Source organism: Sebastes fasciatus, chromosome 13 (genome assembly GCF_043250625.1).
Source record: "Sebastes fasciatus isolate fSebFas1 chromosome 13, fSebFas1.pri, whole genome shotgun sequence".
Classification (NCBI taxonomy): Eukaryota; Metazoa; Chordata; class Actinopteri; order Perciformes; family Sebastidae; genus Sebastes; species Sebastes fasciatus.
Genome location: NC_133807.1, coordinates 29,039,012 through 29,059,111, shown reverse-complemented (window position 1 = coordinate 29,059,111; position 20,100 = coordinate 29,039,012). Strand labels below are relative to the sequence as shown.

Genomic DNA, 20,100 nt, shown 5'->3' with positions numbered 1-20,100 from the left:
TACTTAAATGAACTCTTAATACTAATCACAACCTAAGGTTTACAAAATAAATAAATAAATAAATATTTATGTTTTTAAATGTTTGCGTTGTCGTCACTTCCTGCTTCCGCTCACAGTCATTTTGGTCGACCAATCACGAAGCAGCAAACTGAACCAGAGAACTCTTCTGACCAATCAGATGATTGTTCGTCATCTAGAAGCCCCGCCCCGCTCTGCTGCCACAGAAATCGAGTCTAACAGGATCTCAGTGAACTTTGTTTTCATGTGACACCGCTTCATTTTACACATTTAGTTCGCGTCTTTACACGGAGGAAACTTTATAAACCCATGGAATAAAACTCGTAACATGTGGACATGATGAGAACGAGACAGCTGGAACAAGAACTCAGCTCAGTACTGACAGCTGAATGCTTTTGCTCTGGAGTGTTGACCAACTTCACTAGTTGTTTTGCTGTTAGCTGTAATTTTTAGCAATGCTACACAATAACAGCATAACATAGTAACTTGGTTGTTACCTAAGTTACCTGGTAACTTGGTTGTTAACTTGGTTGTTACCTTAGTTACCTAGTAACTTGGTTGTTACCTTAGTTACCTGGTAACTTAGTTGTTACCTGGTAACTTGGTTGTTACCTAAGATACCTGGCAACTTGGTTGTTACCCAAGTTACCTGGTAACTTCGTTGTTACCTTAGTTACCTAGTAACCAGGTTGTTACCTTAGTTACCTGGTAACTTGGTTGTTACCTGGTAACTTGGTTGTTACATAAGTTACCTGGTAACTTGGTTGTTAACTGGCAACTTGGTTGTTACCTTAGTTACCTAGTAACCAGGTTGTTACCTTAGTTACCTGGTAACTTGGTTGTTACATAAGTTACCTGGTAACTTGGTAGTTACCTAAGTTAACTTGGTTGTTACCTTAGTTACCTGGTAACTTGGTTGTTACCTAAGTTACCTGAACTATTATGATCGTTGCGGAGAAACCTGCCTCCGGAAAAATGAATGTCATCGGATTCCCCCGACTCTTGATGAACTTTGGGCTCAATCCTGTAGCTTTGGCTTTTGCCATGACTACACTGGGATCTGGCATGTTAAACAACATATTCAGCTTCTACTATGTCAAACTCTATCTCAATAAGTTCAAGATATCAGAGGGAGCGTTCCACCAATCACAAGTGAGTATTTCATCTTGACATACTGCTGTTCTTTGTATGCAAATGTATACCAATTATAGTAGATCATAATAATAGAAAAACACTGCTGTAGTCGAGAGTAAAAGTGACTTTTCCTTTGAAAAAGGGGCTGCAACTTATTCGTATTTTCATTATCTGTTTACTCATTTTACTGTTGATCATTAATGTTATGTTGTGTGAGGGCGTGTGTGTCAATTAAAACCGGTTTACAGTTCAGCTCAAGCAGGTTTGCCAGGCCAAGGAGGAGGCCTGCAGAGGAGGGGGACAGCAGGGCCGGTTCTTGTCCAAATTTGGATCTGGAGCCCCCTCCCCGCTCTAGGGCTAGGGATAGGGTTCAACCCCCCAGAACTCTAACCCATAGCACCGTGAACCGCAACACACATCAGACATCACAATGGTTTTAAGGTGGCCCTGGGGGGACAGGACCCTGTACAGCCAGACCAGAAACACGCTAACGAAGGAGATCACAGTAGCAAAGAGGGGCTACTCTGAAGAGCTGAAAAATAGGTTTTCAACCAACTACTATACTCAATTTACAATCGTGTAAATTGGAGAAAAGCGCCAAATCCTCACGTTTGAGAAGCTGGAACGAGCTTCAATAACAACAATAATCGATTGACTACTCAATTAATAGTCTGAGCACTACTTGACACATTTTAATCAATATCTCCACAGGTGGTGTACATGTTGTGGAATGCAATCAATGACCCTCTCTTTGGCTACGTGCAAGATAACTCCAGGATGGCCTGGTGCTCTCAGCGACGTCTCTTCATCCTGTATGGTGCTCCCTTCTACTCGCTGGCTTTTCTTCTGGTCTGGTTCCCGTGGCGGACCTACGCCCCCGGCGACTGGTTGAGCGGCGTACAATTGACGGTGGCGCTGTGTGCTTTTGATGGCATGCTGACTTTTGTGTTGCTGATACATTGCGCGTTGTCTGCAGAGATTTCCAGCAACCATCAGAACCGACTAAGACTTATAAAGTACAGCCAGGTAAGGACTGCCATCTTTCTTCTGTACGCCCCTAAGCCAACGGGGTTTATCCTTCTCATATCCTCCTCCCTTTATTTCCCCAGGTGGCTTCTCTCATTGGCTCCTCCAGCGTCCTCTTCTGTGGTGTGCTGTCCAATAACATGAACGACTTTGCGGCCTTCCAAGGCTTCACAGTACTGATCGCTATCCTGGGCTGTGTCTGCATGCTCTACACGGGGTTCCACGCTGAGAGCCGCTTCGATAACAAAGGATCAGATTCACTGAAGATGGCTGACCAGACTCCGCATCAGTCAGCGTTTTCCTTCTCCACGTTGAAAACGTTGACGTGGCAAATTATAAGCATCAGGGACTTCCGGCTTTTTGTGTTCATGAACTTCTTCCAAGTTTTCTTGTTAGCTTTCTTAAATAATTTTACCATGATATTTGCTGAGCACCTGATTCCTCCAGATGTGCTTCCATCACTGGCCAAGAGCATCATGTACGGAGCGGGATTCATCTGTCCACAGGTATTGTGTCCTCTCATTACCTCAAAGGACCATTCTGACTGTTACTAACAACATAGCTCATGAAAGCAGTGCTTTTTTTCTCTCTCAAACTCACTCAGATGTCAGAGCTCTGTACAAGAAAATGCTTGATGTACTACTTTCTAATATGCTGCTTTGTGTTCATGTCTCCATCCCAGCTGTTAGTATTGAGCTGTCAGAGTCTGCTCCATGGTTTTGGCTACTACAGGATCTTCCTCCTCACCTTCTACTTAGAGGCTGGAATGGCAGCCACCATGCTCGCACTCGGTCCTCAGCACTACTATATCCTGGCATTTTTCCTCACCGCTAATATGTATAAATGTATTCTTTCACTTTTTTTTTTACAATTGCACTATATAATCAATGCACTTTGATTGAATTGTACCTTCGCCCTCTCCGTTATCTTCTATGCAGGATCATAACCCAAGCATCCTTCAGTCTTTTTAACTTGCCAGTGGCTGACATCATTGACACAGACATGCAGAAGTACAAGCGGAGGTAAAACAAACACATTTGCGCTAACTCTGTCATTCCTCACATACAAATATACATCATGTCATCTGACAATACCGCATAAAAAAAACGGAATTCGGCACACTTTTGCAACCAGTGCCTAATGTATAGATGTATCTAATGAAGCCATTTGTCATGTTTTTATTCATTTATAATCAAACGTATTCCTGTTATTTGACTGGTGATATAATATTGTATAATTTTTGCTCCTTCTACAGTACCCCTCTCTCCTCCATGGTCTTTGGGACGAATGCTCTGTTCACTAAGCCGGCTCAGTCTCTGGCCCCAATGATGGTGCTTACCATCCTCAACCAGTTTGGATATCAACAGCTGAAGGACGCAGGAAAGGATTCAGATCCAAGGTACAGATGCTTCTTCTCAACTTCGAGGTCAAAACTTGAGGCCGAAATAGCCCAAATAAGTCTAACTAAAACTTGTGTTAGGATTTGATGTACAGTAGTTTTAATTCACTATCAAGTAATATTTGTTTGCTACCCTAGACTTGAAAAATAAACAAGTTGCTGAAGCACAATTTATTATTTTAATAATAAATAACAATTCAGTTAATTTATATCTATGTATTTATTTGTTACATTTTGTTTTATAAAGTTAGGAATGCCATGTTTAAGTCAACCCTGTTGTTGTCTTACACATAAAAGAATGATCCCACTCAGCTTATTAATTAAACACTGGTATCGGATCAGTACTCGGTATCCTTCGGTACTCAAAGCCCAGGTATCACTATCGGTATCGGGACTGAAAAAGTCGGATCGGTGCATCCCTAAAAAAATGTTTGCAGAAGGTCTGACATTCACTTCACTTAAAAACATCTAGAAACACATTATCAATCTGCCTAACATTCTCAAGTTTATGGAGGACAGAACCTGCCAAAATCAAAAATAAATGACTAGATAAATAAATAAATAAATATATCACTAAATGCATTAAAATTAATGTAGCCATTAATTAATTGATAAATTGTGACATAAATTGATATTTCTGTTTTAATTGGCTTATTTATTTATCTTTGTATTAATTAAATTTATTTATTCTTCTGTTTAACTTTCCCTTTTATTTATGTATTTATTTTATTAAATGTTTAATTAATTTATTGTTATGTATTTACTTAGTAATTATTTATTTTTAAATTTATTTAAGTTTATTTTATATCTATTTTTAAATGTGTGTATTTATTTATGTACTAATGCATTTATTTATTATTTTATTAATTATTATTTTATCTATTTATTCAAGATTTTCCCTTTGCATTTCACCACTTATTTATTTCCCCAAATTTATTTATTTCTGTATTTGTTTCTTTTCACATTTCTTTATGCATTTCTGCCTCATTATGCAAATGAGGGGCTGTCACTCAACATGTGTCCTCCATACAGGTTGTTAAGTGTGAGGGTGTGAGTGAGAATGTACATGAGATGGTGACGCCTAAATCACTACATTTGTAGATGAATGTAAACATACCAAACACTTTGTCTGTAACAAAAGTCCTCCTTGCTTGCAGCGCCTCGGCGAGCCTCGACAGTGTCATGTTCTACTTGGTGTGTCTGGTGCCCTTGTGTATCGCTGCTCTGCAAGCCCTTGCATGGAGGCAGTTTTCCATACGCAACAGCCACACAGTTGACTCAAAGTACGTTGACAGCTAATTTCAATATTTTCAGCATTTTTTGTTGATATTTCTTCAAATGGGATTTGCGGATTTTCTTTATTGATAAGTATGAGATTATGTTCTGTCATTGTATATTTGAAGGAATCCAGGGTTATACTGTTCTGATGCAGCTTATGAATATATAAACTGCAAATGCAACAACTGTAAAGCACTTTGTCGTCTGGCACCGTCTGGACACCAAGTAGATAAAAATCCAAATATTGGAAGAGATTGTAAATGTCGCAACTTAAAGGGATAGTTCGGGTGTTTTGAAGTGGGGTTGTATGAGGTACTTTATTTTTTTTATCTTGCCATCAGACAGCCCTTTCCGACGGGGAACTGAACTGAAAATGAAACTTATGACTGAAAATATTCTAAATTTATTTCTCTTTGTCAAAATGTTTTTCTGAAGTTTGTCTTGCATCTGAAGACGTACACTGTTTCACATTCATAACAAAACACAACATTTAACCAAACAACAAAACAAATACCACAAATATTATTACATCAGACATTACGAATAAGTGCAGTTACTGATTGCAGCTTTAATTCCAGCCATGCTCCAGAATAGAGCGGTGCAGGGATGACGTATTTTTGTAGGCAAACCAGGAAGTTAGCATCACACTGGTTCCCTCGACAAAAAGCCAGTGGGATTTTTCCATTGGCTTTTGGATCATTGCAGAAAATAAGCTCTGTGGTAAACACACGTTTATGATATTTACACGTTTTGTTCAGCAAGATGATCTCCACAAGTGAACACCACTTTTATGATTTTTGAAGTGTGAATGCAATCGCCAGAAGTAAAAAGATAACGTTAGGCTATAAACAAACTACACCACGGTTGCATGAGTGTGAGTATAAACAACGAGGCTGTAAAGGCGTGATGACGGCGTGATGGCGTTTAGTCGTCTCATTTAGCCGCTTGTTAGCAACCGCCTTTTTTAAGACACATAAAGGCTTCAAAATTCACGAGTGGAATACAGAAATAAAAAAGAACAAAACGTTAAAAGCTCTTAAGCTCGTGTTAACTACAGACCTTATTTCAGGCATCTAACTAAAAACCCATTGACTTTAAGACGAGGGAACCAGGAGTGTTAAAATGCTGACTCATTTCTGGGTTTAAGGATTCACTCCTGCAGCGCTCTATACAGTTATTCAACTTGATGCTCTGACATACTTTTACATCTGTGGGGCCCTAAACAGGTCTGTGTTTCACTGTAAATTACAACCAGTGCTTGAGTAACATTAGAGCTGAAATGTTAATATGGTTCACACTGTTTAAGCACAGAACAAAAGATGTTTGAGTGAATGGCATAAGTCCAAAAGTTCATATCACAGCTTTTAATGTGTAAAACAAATGCACATAAACATGTAAGCATCCACTTTATAAAGTTAATTCCAATATTAACATGGCTGGATTCTTTCTGTGGGCATTTGCAGTGAACAAATACAGTTATTGTACAGAATATTACACAACATGATGCCTCACAAACATATCAGGTTGTTTAAATGTTGCCTTACTGTAAGTTCATTGTAAGTCGATGGTAATTTTTCAGAACAAACGCCACTTCAGCACCAAAACATTACAACCTTTTAGCTTTTTTAAGGTAACAATGTCTACCGTAAGCCTTACTGCATTGTATGTAAAGTCATCTGTAACTCTGTCATTACTTTGTTTATAATAATCAATTTATAATCTGATTGCATCTGAATGGAACATTTTCTGTTTTATTTCCGAAGTTTTTGATTAAAAATGTGTTTGTGCGCAACTATTCCCAGAATGTTGATGCAAGTTTGTGATTTGTCGAGAATGTTTTGGGTCAATAATTAGAGAATCATATTATCAAAATATTACTTTGAATGCTCCTAAGGGTTGTCTTCTAGCAGCCTTGTTTGCACTGTTGCACTCTTCTGATTTCCGACTTTCACAAGTGAACTATGTGATCTGTGTTTCCTGAAAATGGAAATTACATGTGCTGCTTTCTACTCTATTCCTGAAAATAAAATCTTCAAAAAAGTTATTTTTATTTTTCTACCAAACGATTTATAAATTAAATTGATGAATTAAAATCATGTGACGCGGCTACATTTCTGAATTTAAACCTGCAGTAGGCACAATATTTTTGGCATCATTGGGCAAAAATTCCATAATAACCTTTCAGCATATTGTAATTCAAGTGATGTGAGAGAAAACTAGACTTCTGCACCTCCTCATGGCTCTGTTTTCAGGCTTTAGAAAATCTATCCCGTGATCGGAGACTTTGGCCAATCACAGGTCATTTCAGAGATAGAGAGCATTCCTATTGGCTGTGCTCCGGCTGGTGGGCGGTGCTTGGTATTTCCTCAACGTATCTCAACATGGCTGCCGGGTCACAAACGTTCTCATTTTCACAGTACACTACAAGATGTTTCTGAAAACATTTGAGGCGAGAAATAGGCATTACAGTAACAAAATATTGATTCATATTTGATCAGCGCTGCCTAGTTTGACCGTTTGATCGGAGTTCGTGAGTGATTGACAGCTGCTCAGAGACGGCAAGGCTCCAGCTCGGCTCTGATTGGTTGTTTTCCTCCGGTCTGTGAAATCAGATGCCATTAGGAGCTCCGGAGGACACATGGTTTTTTTCAGATTACCTGTCTCATGGACTACTGTCAGGATATAGTGACCGTTTTAAATAAAAATATAGCTTTTTTTAATCATATTTGCTCCAACTCTACCTACTGCAACTTTAACTCTTTATTTCTTTCCCCATGTAAACACTGCGTTGGTTTTGAACTTGTTGAAGGTGCTCCCATATTAATTACAATCAAAAGAACATAAATAAAACTACAAGTGTCTAAGAGCAGCAGTCTGTTTATCCCTACTGAAAACTGTTAAACTGTCTCACTTCATGAGAACACTGACTTGCTCATTTCCTCTGTCACATAACCGCGTCCTCCGTCAGATGTTTCATGCTTTTGGAATTTCCTCAGTCTGGATGACGGAGGTCTGAGTGTCATTTAAAGTTCTTGAATGACACTTAGACATTTTGATAGATGTCATCATTTGAGCAGTTGAAGTCGGTGCTTGCAGCCTGCAACGAGATTAAAGTCTATATGAAAATGATAGTAAAAACTACATGCATGCTGCAACACAGAAGTTCCATGCTTACTCAATCTGACTATCTAACCGTAACATGCTGCAACAGAATTTACCTCGGATTGAACTCTGCTCACAGTATTTTTGCCTCCGCCCAAGTTCCCTCTGCTGTACATTTCTTGCAGCACGTTACTGAATTGTGCTTTTTTAGTCGAGTTATTCTGTTTGGAAAGTTAAGAAGAAATTTGTTAGAAAACATAAAGATATTTTGAAATTTCCCTTTTTTTTTGGTGGGGTTAAGAAAAGCCAACTGTTTCATCATTTGTGATGTTGTAAGAGCCTTTTCTTGCCAGTAATGTACAGAGGCCTTCCTGTTCCCCTTTTCACTTCTGTTGGCTTTTCCCCGTTTAGTAAACACATGAAACACAAATTTAAAACAGAAAATCAGACACTTGTCTACAACCTCAGTTTTGCACATCCTCTTGCCGACGTTCATATTGCAGCCATACTAGAACAGAGAGGAACATTTCATATCAGCATATTTTCAGTCTTGTTTGTATGAACTCTGATCGATCTAAACAATACATAAAATAAATATATATATATAAGTAATTTACCTTCTTTATAATAAGTATCACTACTGCCAAGTTGTAGATGGCCAAGAGGACAAACAATGCCCACAATGCCCACATAAGAATGGGTCTTCTTTTAATGTGTACTGAAAAACAAAAGAAAAGTTGTCTGTCATCTCAATCAACACATCCAAAAATCTGCTCCTCGCCTTTAAAATCAGACTCTTACCCTGAAGAGGTGTACCCAACCCTACATGCTGGGCGCCGGGTGCTGGGTCACCACTTGATGCAGCACAGTAGTAGACCCCGCTGTCATTCGTGTGAAGCGACTTGATGTGTAAAAATGCTCCTTTCAGGATGTACTTGTGAGAATTGCTACTCAGGTTGAGTCGAATATGGCTGTGGTTCTTGTAAGTAAACCACTCATAATACAGGCCTTCGGCTGAACAGTTTTCGGCTGATCTGACGGTACAGTTGAGAACAGCAATTTGTCCTATATAGCCCCCCACTTCGTGTTGCTGTATTAAGCAGCTCTCCTCTTTTTTCGTGCTCTCTGGAATGAATAGACAGAGACATTTAACAGATATCAGTATCTTCTAGCCCAAAATGATCCAGAGAAACAGTCACTGTTGAATAGAAGCTGATTCCCTGAAAACAATATTCCCTAAAGCACTAATGTACATAATGCTAAGAAAGACATAACACAGACATCTTACCTGTTACTGGCAGGTAGGTAAGGAGGAGAGAAAACCAAAACAACCGGTCCATGTCTGAGGCTTGACAGCTTGTGAGTGATCTTATCATTCCTCGCATGATGCTGTCTAACTGGGTGACAACATGGGAAGTGGGTATATTGCACTTCCTCAACACTTAGTTCCCACTTGCAGCTGAGTGGTAACGCTGTGGATTTTCATAAAAATGAGGCATTTCAGAGGTTTTTATAGTAACATGACATGATAACAATGGTATTCATCATACCAAGTGCAACTAGATTTACAGAAGAAGGTCATAGTCAGAACACTGAAAGATGTTGTGCCATTATAAACAGGAAACCACAAATTAGCCTCATCAGCCTGTTATTGCCTAACATGTTCTGTAGGAAGTGATAAGAAGTGAACCATCATCTCTGTGTCTAGTCGATGGAGCAATCTAAAGAAAAAGGAAAATGTCCTATGTGTGGTTAGAAGTAATGTAGAGAAACAATGATACCCTTGAGACTGTATAATGTTGTTCATTAAAAGGCTGTGTGCAAACTTAATCTAAAAGCTTAATATCTAGCTCTGGTTTGATACAAACTATATATATACACAGTGAAATCATATTGAATATACTGACACAAAATATTAATTTATTTACAGTATTCCTCTTCTATTACACGGTCCCAGGTTAATGTATTAATATGTATGTATTAATGTGCTTTTACTGTTTGTGAATTGTATTTTTATCTCAAAGTCTCCCTTGGAAAAGAGGTTCTTAATCTCAATGGGACTAACCTGGTTAAATAAAGGTTAAAATATATATAAATATATATATATAGTTCTCTTTTAATGCAAATTTAAGTGCTTTCAGTGTTTGTGAATTGTATTTTATCTCCATGTCTCCCTTTGAAAAGAGGTTCTTAATCTCAATGGGACTAGTCTGGTTAAATAAAAGTTAAATAAAAAAATAAATAAAAATAAAATATATATACATATATATATATGTATATATATTCATATATATATACATATATATATGAATATATAATAATATTATTTTTATATATTTTTTTTTTTCAGATTACAGTATATAAAGTTGCTAGAATTACCTCCACGTCGACCAGCTTCACCATTAAATCATCACCCATATAATATATATATATATATACTGTATATATAGGTTCTTAATCTCGATGGGACTAACCTGGTTAAATAAAAAAAAAAAAAAAAAATATATATATATATATATAGTTTCAGATTACAGTATATAAAGTTGTTAGAATTAGTTCCACGTCGATCAGTAATGACAACCCAACCCAGTGATGTATAATTAGCCTTCATCATCTATCTGTCCCATTACACTGGGCCATTTTATGCTGTGCTAATATCAAAACTATGCTGTTTAACTAGCCTACTGTCTGGTCCCACCCTTTAATACATCCATGGTCCCACCCTGTGTAATAATGTCCCACCTCATGCATTCACAGGACTCTATAATAATATAATAATAGTTCTACTCTCCTTCCGTTCAGCTCATTGTGGGCGGATCCTTCTTGCAGCTGTCAGTCACATCTTTAGACCAATCAGAACGCTTCTGTGTGTTTTCGTCCCGCCCCCTTCCACGTCGACCTGCACTCTCGCCATATTTCCATCCTCTGTGTGAAGCTCCACAGCCCGGTTTACTGCTATTTCAGACTATTTCACACAACAGCATTAAGTGTGAAACTTTAACTAAAGGAGAAAACATCTGCTAGAGTCTGTTTAACTCATCCTGCAACCATGAACGTGTTCAGACTGACAGGAGACCTCTCTCATCTGGCTGCTATCATCATCCTGCTGCTCAAGATATGGAAGAGCAGATCATGTGCAGGTAAACCCATAACTGTATATATTTAACTACACATGCTATAATAGTGTGTTCCTAACATTACTGATTCACTTTGCCTTTCTTTATATAGAGCAAACTGCTCGTTTTTACCTTCTATATCTTCTTATTTAGCAAGCTAGTTAGCTTCATGCTAACGTTTCCCACCCATTCATTAGACTCTAAGGCTAATAGCTTTAGCATGCAATGAGCTAACTGCTGATAACACCTATCTGCACCTGTATCTGCTATATTTATATTAAAATATTGAATTTAGTGTCAATAATGTCCAAATATAGCTAAGCATCAGCTGATTTTGAAAGGATTTAGGTAGCCACTCAGGTGCCTACTGCTTATTAGATCACTGAGCAAATTATACTTTATTAATACAACGTTTATCATTCATTAATTTGGGTTTTTCTTGCTTTAGTTTCACTGTTTTGTTTTTGTTTTCTCTACACTAAACTCCACTTCATCGATTCACTCCTGCTCTGTTAGTTTGAAGTTTGGTGCTCGATTTTTTTGGTCTGGCTTCTGACGTGGCGTTCTAGAGGGCGCTAGGGAAGTAGCTAACCTGCTAAAGTAGTTTGTGTTACTTACCATGCTTAGTTTCCATAGCTCTTATAACATTTTATGTATATGCATTGTTTATGTATTTAACTGTACATTCAGGTGTAAAGTCAAGAGGACACATTGGTAGATCCTCCTTTGGTTATGAGGAGAAGTGTCATGATTGGTCTGCAAAGCTGGATTGCTGATTGGAGGTTCAAAGGTTATTTTAGGTTACAACTAAGAGTTGGTAGCTAACCTGCTAAAGTAGTTTGTGTTACTTTCTCTTTTATTATGCTTAATTTACATAGCTTTTATAACATTTATGTATATGCATTATTTATGTATTAAGCTGCACATTGAAGCACACAGATAACAGTGAATTCATGTGTAAAGTCAAGAGGTTATGAGGAGAAGTGTCATGATTTGTCTGCAAAGCTGGATTGCTGATTGGAGATTCAAAGGTTATGTTAGGTTACAACTAAGAGTTGGTAGCTAACCTGCTAAAGTAGTTTGTGTTACTTTCTCTTCTACCATGCTTAATTTCTGTAGCTCTTATAACATTTATGTATATGTATTATTTATTTATTAAACTGCACATTGAAGAACACAGGTAACAGTGAATTCATGTGTAAAGTCAAGAGGTTATGAGGAGAAGTGTCATGATTGGTTTGCAAAGCTGGATTGCTGACTGAAGGTTCAAAGGTTATGTTAGGTTACAACTAAGTGTTGGTATTGTTATGTATAATTTAGGGTAACCTGCTAAAGTAGTTTGTGTTACTTACCATGCTTAATTTCCATAGCTCTTATAACAATTATGTATATGTATTATTTACACAGATAACAGTGAATTCTGGTGTAAAGTCAAGAGGACACATTGGTGGATCCTCCTTTGGTTATGAGGAGAAGTGTCATGATTTGTCTGCAAAGCTGGATTGCTGATTGGAGGTTCAAAGGTTATGTTAGGTTACAACTAAGAGTTGGTAGCTAACCTGCTTTTAGTAGTTTGTTTTACTTACCATGCTTAGTTTCCATAGCTCTTATAACATTTTATGTATATGCATTGTTTATGTATTTAACTGTACATTCTGGTGTAAAGTCAAGAGGACACATTGGTAGATCCTCCTTTGGTTATGAGGAGAAGTGTCATGATTGGTCTGCAAAGCTGGATTGCTGATTGGAGGTTCAAAGGTTATTTTAGGTTACAACTAAGAGTTGGTAGCTAACCTGCTTTTAGTAGTTTGTGTTACTTTCTCTTTTATTATGCTTAATTTCTGTAGCTCTTATAACATTTATGTATATGCATTATTTATGTATTAAACTGCACATTGAAGCACACAGATAACAGTGAATTCATGTGTAAAGTCAAGAGGTTATGAGGAGAAGTGTCATGATTAGTTTGCAAAGCTGGAGGTCTGACTGAAGGTTCAAAGGTTATGTTAGGTTACAACTAAGTGTTGGTATTGTTATGTATAATTTAGGGTAATCTGCTAAAGTAGTTTGTGTTACTTACCATGCTTAGTTTCCATAGCTCTTAAAACATTTAACTGTATGCATTATTTACACAGATAATAGTGAATTCAGGTGTAAAGTCAAGAGGACACATTGGTGGATCCTCCTTTAGTTATGAGGAGAAGTGTCATGATTGGTCTGCAAAGCTGGATTGCTGACTGAAGGTTCAAAGGTTATGTTAGGTTGCAGCTAAGAGTTGGTATTGTTGTGTATAGTTTAGGCTAACATGGACAGATATTGCCTTGTTGTATTTACATATAAGTTATATATTAAGTTTAAAATGTTTCTCACAGAGAGTTATTTTAGAAAGTCCATAATCTGTGAATCAAGTTAATTTTATTTCTATAGCCTAAAGTCACAACTCATACATTTGCCTTTAATGAGATAAAAGGGGGAAAAAATACAAAAAGCTTCCTCTTCTAGGACTGACATAAATGCAATCGTGTATAGTAGAGAGAAATAACAATAGTATAATTACACAATGGAGAAACAGAATGACAATATTAGGTAAATAAAGTGCAGAGAGAAGACATTGATCAACGTTAAAGTTCTGCCAAGCACTGGTAGGACCCCAAAACTGCATCTGTACCATGAAGACCTGGAGTACAGAGTAAAGAGTACATACTATACATACACTGCAGAGACAAAACTCAAGATATCATTCACACAGAGGGCAGAAGAAAAGAGACGGAGATGCTAAGAGAGGATGAAGCAGTTACACTGTAGTAGACAACATATCATGTGAGAACAGGTATAAGCAAAGATGCATAAAGGACTTGCTTACCCTTTGCGGGGCCCTGGAGCCTATTCTAGCATGAATTAGACTGAGAACCAGGGGTACATTTTTGGAAAGGTCGCCAGGCTATCACAGGGCTGACATATACAACAGTTCAGTTCAATCAATCAATTTGATTTAGAGTTTCCAGTTCACCTAACCTGCATCTCTTGAGACTGTGGGAGGAAACCCAAGCAGACGCAAAGAATATACAACACCTCACAGAAAGGCTGGCAGGTTCAAACCAAGAACCTTTTTGCTAAGGCGTCTGTGCTAGTTAACCACCCTGCCGCTCTGTGTGCATCTTAAAGCATGTTAAGCTTATTTGCAAGATAAACATTGTAATGTTTAAGCATGGTAAAGGTCAGGGAAAGATGTGTGAAGGATGTCCATGTCCTTGGAACAAAAATATTGTTGTAAGAGGCTGCTGTGATCAGGTCAGAGATGCATACAGGCCACTTGTTTTCTGTTGATGCCCTGTGGTGTCTGTACTGTTTAAGTTCAAGAACACAAATCCATGAGTTGCTCCTCTGCCAACCTGAGAGGTCATCGCTTTGTGCACTTCCACTAAGATAGCATTAGTTAGTAAAGTAAGTAAGATTGACTGTAAATAAGGGACACTACTACACATAATATAAAATAACAGTGAGCACATCTCCAAATCTTGAACAGTATCGGGTGCCAGGTAGTGGTAAGAACAGAAGAAACAAATTACCGGCACTCACAGATAAAGAGTCTTTATCTGTGAGTGCCGGTGATTTATTTCTTCTACACTACTATACATGCAATGTTATTATTTCTGCCTATAAAAACAAGTTCAAAAGGTCTGAGATTGCTGAGATTTTCCTGATAAATATTCATCATGTTTCCAGTAGATGTCACCGTTCAACAAGGAAAAGCAGTTATGATTCATGTTTTATCTAAACTACTTGTTCTGAAGTTGGTGATAGCTCAACATAAATGTTAAATCTGCTTTATATTTCTCTTAAAGGTATCTCTGGAAAGAGCCAAATCCTGTTTGCTATAGTGTTCACCGCGCGCTACTTGGATCTGCTCACCTCCTTCATCTCCCTCTATAACACATGCATGAAGGTAAGACACCAGTCACACCTCAGCTCTCTGAGGCAGCAGCCTTTCATACAAGTCACGTATTTCTCCCTGGTACCTTCAATGACGAGCTGTTGTTTACCAGGTGATCTACATCGGCTGTGCGTATGCCACCGTCTACCTGATCTATGCAAAGTTCAGGGCCACCTACGATGGCAACCATGACAGTTTCAGAGTGGAGTTCCTGGTCGTTCCTGTCGGGGGTCTTGCTGTTCTCATCAACCACGACTTCGCTCTCCTGGAGGTGGGTTCAACCTCCTGTATTGTTGTCAGAGCGTGACGTAAAAGCTGACCACTATGTTGTCTAATCTCACTGCAGGATGAATTATATTAATTATCTAAAAGTTCATTGTATTCCTGCACATTTATGTGTAAATGTATCCGTCATCAGATCCTGTGGACGTTCTCCATCTACCTGGAGTCGGTGGCAATCCTGCCGCAGCTGTTCATGATCAGCAAGACTGGCGAGGCGGAGACGATCACCACCCACTACCTGTTCTGCCTGGGCCTGTATCGGGCTCTCTATCTCTTCAACTGGATCTGGCGTTTCTACTTTGAAGGCTTCTTCGACCTGATCGCCATCGTGGCCGGTTTGGTCCAGACTGTCCTCTACTGTGACTTCTTCTACCTTTATGTCACCAAAGGTGGGTTTCCGGCTTTATGTCATTAGACAGCTCAAACTAAGGTAATAAGAGAGTAATTATCCGGCAATACTTGGGGAACAAAATTATTAATTATTATTTTTTTTACTATATAAGGACATTTGTTTTACACATGAAATATTTCTAAATGAGCAATTATTATGTTTCTTATTCAGCTACAGTAAAAAGCATAAAGGACTGGTTCACTTTTTTTTTCTATCCTCCTGGCCGTGACGCGATCGAGTAGCGATAAAGTAACTTCGATGAAGGAGAGCCACAGTCCTTCCTTATAAAACCTCATTCTAAGGTTCAACTGAAACTAATGAGGCTTTAGCGGTGTGAATTCTATGAATCAAGTGGTCTTTTTAGTACAAAATTACGTCATTTATTACTGCAAGGAAACTCTCTCCCAGGAAACACACAAAGGGGGATTTTGTGCTGAAAAATATTGTCAGTTTGGAAGTACGCACTTGATTTGGTTAACCCAGTCTGCTGAAGCCTCATATTAGCATCGGTTGAACTTCACAAACCATTACTTACAAAACCAGGACTGTGGATTGTGTCCCCTATTTCTTACAGTCCGCTTGCGAGTAAAGTCAAGACAGTTCAAGGTCTTTTCCTTCACCAATAAACACACTCCTCAGTCACGTCGCAGTGCTTCCAAAACGGCAACTATTCACTCTAGTGCAACATTTGTTGCTACTAGAGCCACTTATTTCTGTATATTAACGTCAATACAGTGGTTTTCTTTGAGCCAATATCTAGTTGAGGAACTTTTCAACTTCTTAATTGATTTGGTGGTTGTTACATGCAGCCTGTTCCCACCACAGGACCTTTTCCAGGAACCTTTATAAATGAACGCAAGACACTTATTTGCATTTCCACCGCACAAACTATTTATTTATTCTCAGGGGCACTGCACATTGATTAACGTCACTGCACATGTGCTAGTGTTAACCAAAAGGCAGATTTTCAACTGTTGTCCCTCGGCCTGATGTTAAAATTGGCCATTAAAACAATAAATAAAACACTGAACATATAAAATTAGAATAGGAGAAAGGAAACTAGAATCTAAGTTCCGTTCCTCCTGGCTCCCCAAAAGTCTTTTGGGCTAGGAACTCTAGAGAAAAGACATGTTTTTTTCCATTTTATTTAACCTTTAATTTCCCCTTGAGATTTAGCATTTCTCTTAAGGCCCAGACACGCCAATCCGTCATCAAAGAACTAGCGGCGATGAAGGCCGACTGTTGTGTCGCCTCACATCGCCTTTGTCTTGGTCGACGTTGCATTTGAACACACCGCAAAGACTACAGCCGACGGCCTGTTAGCACGTACAGTCTGCGCCTGCGTGAGAGGAAAAAACTCTCCACACCAGCAGGCGGCGGTAGTCTGTATTCATCATTCAAAAAGGGAAACACGGGCAGATTAGAGCCGACGGTGCGGGACACACCGCAAAAACTAGGGCGACAGACGCTCATCGACGGCCCCAAACTGTCGGACGGCCGATCGTCGGCTTGGTGTGTCAGGGCCTTTACAAATTTCACATAAAAGAATAACAGAATTAAAAAAACATAAGAAATTTCACATTAAAGAAACAAGCAGTTGCCATTTGTTTTATGTTGTACAGCAGAAATAAATATGCATAAAACACTCAGCAGATTGTTTTGGAGACAGACATTTGGAGTTTTCAGTTTCCTTTTCCACCTCTGAGTTTCTCCTTCCATTCAAACACAGAAGAATCAGAACAATAGGTCTCTTTGTTGGATCTTCTGTGTGAAAATGTGTCTCAAACACACAAGAACACCCCACACTTCTTTAGATGGGGTTGGAACAGGAATGTGCACATGGGTCTTTTAGTTTAATTCTTCAAGCTTTCTACTTCTTGGAAGTGTTTCGTTGAAAGGGGCAACCACAGGGGGGGATACTTCTGAACACAAATCAATGGATTAAAAGCTCCTTGAAAAAGGAAACTCTTTCAAACGATCAAATCAAAGTGTTTTAAATCATCTATGGCAGCATGAACATATACCGGTCCTGTGATGGTTTCTGACAGTCTATCTTTCTATCTCAATCCTCAGTGTTGAAAGGCAAGAAGCTGAGCCTGCCGGCGTAAAACACACAGAAGGAGACGGAGACTCCCAGCAGACTCAGGGGGGTGTGGAGATGACATCATGTAATCTCGTGACCTACAGCAAAAGATGCCTGAGACAGAGAGCCAACTATCGTGGGGAAAAACACTAGTCTTCTTGATGATCGCTGATTGATCTGGTAAATGCCAACAAACACCAGAGCTGAACAAAAACCATGCCAGGTCAACCTTTGGATTTCTGTGTTCAGCATCTTGCCTTAAACTTCTTTTCATTGCTGTTCAAATAGGAGGAAAGGCTTTTTTTTTTCTACATGTGAGGTGTATACGCTTGTTTTTTATTTTTTTATAATGTCACAAATAGGGTCGACTCTGAGAAGTACCTTGTTTGACTTGGTAATGAAATGCACAAATGTACAGTCTTATTAAAGAGTGAGATAAAGAGGTAATGTATCTGAGTGCCTGATGGGGATTGTGTCCGCTTTCTCACCGTATTTTATTTTTTACTTTTTTTTGTCTGCATAAACTGTAATACATGAACCTTCTCATGGGAATATTTAAAGATGCCAACAGCAACACTTTCACGCCAACACACACGTGCATTTTGTAAAAACATTGCTTTCTAAAATTGCTCAAAACAACATTTTAACTCGTCTATAAATCTGAAACTTTTTGTAAACAGAACTCATAAGAGAATTTGTAGTTTCATCTTAAGTTTAAGAAGTAACCAATGAAATAAATTACTTTACTGCCAGCAGTCTTTTGGACATAGACGTCAGTATTTTCAAATGGTGGCTATCTCACTTGGAATTAAACCTTTCATGTGTTTATTGATATTTTTTTTTTTCCTCAGCTGACTGTATTTAAGAAAATAAAATGCACCAGTTGTTTTATAGCTTTAATGTAGATTTCACACAATCTTTAAACAACGCTACATCACATTTTGGATGTATATAGAGCACAAACTTTGTTTCTGCTAGCATCGCACCCCGTAACAAACTCACAAACACCTTCAAACAGTGACATGTCGGTCATCTCGAGGTTGAAGTCAAGAGTAAAGCAATAAGGAGTGGCTAAATGATGATATTTGGCATGTAAATCCTCCAGCACTTTGACTGGTTGTTACATTTCAAATGTTAACTGTATGTCTGAAGTTTGGATAATTAAACAGATCTGACATGGTGCTGGTCTATAATTGAGTAGGGGTGATCAGTGTTCAATGGGTGCATTTCTATTACATTTTAAGGCCTCATGTTAATTTTAAATTTTTTTTCAAATTACTCGTTCCTAAAGGATTATTTCAACTTTTTATGTCTTTTTTTTTGCATGATATCACCTCCATTAAAGATTTTATGAGAATCACCCTCTGTTGTCGCTGTTTGATTATTTAAATCATACAAGCACAGATGAGACCCACACCTTTTTTTTTTTTTAAAGGTGCATTGTGGAGTTTTTGACCACTAGTAGCGCTGTGGACAGTGGTAGAGGAAATATTCAGATCCTTTACTGAGGCTGAAGTATTAATACCCAATTAATAAGTAAATATCCTGGCTTGAAAATGTTACTTAAGTAAAAGTATGTAACTATAATCAGGAAAATGTACTTAAAGGTGCTCTATATGATATCCAGAGCATTAATAGCATCAAATAACTATTTGCTATGTAAAGATATAGAGGAGTAATGTCTACCTGAGCAGAGAGTGAAGTCACTCTCCCTCTGTGTGTGTTGTAATCTGAGATTTTCCTCACTTTGTTGACAGAGCCGGGCCGACCGCGCATGTTTTTTGTGCATGTGGGTGTGCCCCACTGTCTAGCTCACAACGCCGCTCTGCACTGCTCTCATACGGCGGTTACAGCTGATGGCGCCATTGCGGTAGCGTAGCACCCACCCTCCAGTTCCCCACCAGATTAACACTATAATCTCTGTTAGCGGTGTTGCTGTTGTTAGCACTGTTGGCACCGTTAGCTGCGAACCGCCGGCTCAGTCAATAGCATGTTGAGAGCCGTACGGAGGCAATAGAAATGCCCCCAATCTTGCATTTAGCACCTTTAAAGTATTAATAGTAAAAGTACTCAATGCAGAAAAATGTCCCCTGTGACTGTTATACTATTAAATATTATATCATATTATTATTACTCATAACACGTTACACAGAACATATGCTTAGTAAACTCAGTTTACTCCGATAAAGATTATTGCAACCAAAATACATACTAAGGATAGACAGTTAATTACCAAACTCATCTCATGTTCTTTGTAATACATGAGGATATTGTCTCATAAAGAAAAATGTATAATAGTTATACTACATAATAATAATAAATCAATTGGTGTGTGCC

The 20,100-nt window shown here is 38.4% G+C and overlaps 3 protein-coding genes across 6 annotated transcripts; 2 read left to right on the top strand and 1 right to left on the bottom strand.

The window, feature by feature from the left end:
• Positions 1–213: 213 nt before the first annotated feature.
• mfsd13al (major facilitator superfamily domain containing 13a-like) lies at positions 214–5,386 on the top strand. Of its 3 annotated transcripts, none has more exons than XM_074656722.1 (8): positions 214–650; positions 707–1,170; positions 1,864–2,178; positions 2,262–2,684; positions 2,861–3,015; positions 3,117–3,200; positions 3,434–3,577; positions 4,735–5,386. In XM_074656722.1, the coding sequence occupies exons 2-8, from the start codon at positions 961–963 to the stop codon at positions 4,874–4,876; spliced, it is 1,473 nt and encodes a 490-aa protein (XP_074512823.1). In that variant the 5' UTR covers positions 214–650; positions 707–960; the 3' UTR covers positions 4,877–5,386. The 3 variants fall into 3 exon arrangements, with proteins under 3 accessions (XP_074512823.1, XP_074512824.1, XP_074512822.1); XM_074656723.1 differs by having other exon boundaries at positions 214–781; positions 829–1,170; XM_074656721.1 differs by having other exon boundaries at positions 214–848; positions 898–1,170.
• Positions 5,387–6,204: 818 nt separating this feature from the next.
• On the bottom strand, positions 6,205–9,355 carry LOC141781174 (uncharacterized). 2 transcript variants are annotated; one of them, XM_074656735.1, is made up of 6 exons: positions 9,246–9,331; positions 8,759–9,082; positions 8,575–8,675; positions 8,421–8,465; positions 8,074–8,178; positions 6,205–7,952 (listed from the first exon to the last, which is right to left on the bottom strand). In XM_074656735.1, the coding sequence occupies exons 1-6, from the start codon at positions 9,295–9,297 to the stop codon at positions 7,899–7,901; spliced, it is 681 nt and encodes a 226-aa protein (XP_074512836.1). In that variant the 5' UTR covers positions 9,298–9,331; the 3' UTR covers positions 6,205–7,898. The 2 variants fall into 2 exon arrangements, with proteins under 2 accessions (XP_074512836.1, XP_074512835.1); XM_074656734.1 differs by having other exon boundaries at positions 8,074–8,465; positions 9,246–9,355.
• A 1,481-nt stretch (positions 9,356–10,836) lies between these two features.
• Positions 10,837–19,125, top strand: LOC141781160 (ER lumen protein-retaining receptor 2). Its single transcript, XM_074656697.1, has 5 exons — positions 10,837–11,097; positions 14,919–15,019; positions 15,120–15,278; positions 15,426–15,678; positions 17,754–19,125. The coding sequence occupies exons 1-5, from the start codon at positions 11,007–11,009 to the stop codon at positions 17,786–17,788; spliced, it is 639 nt and encodes a 212-aa protein (XP_074512798.1). The 5' UTR covers positions 10,837–11,006; the 3' UTR covers positions 17,789–19,125.
• Positions 19,126–20,100: the final 975 nt, after the last annotated feature.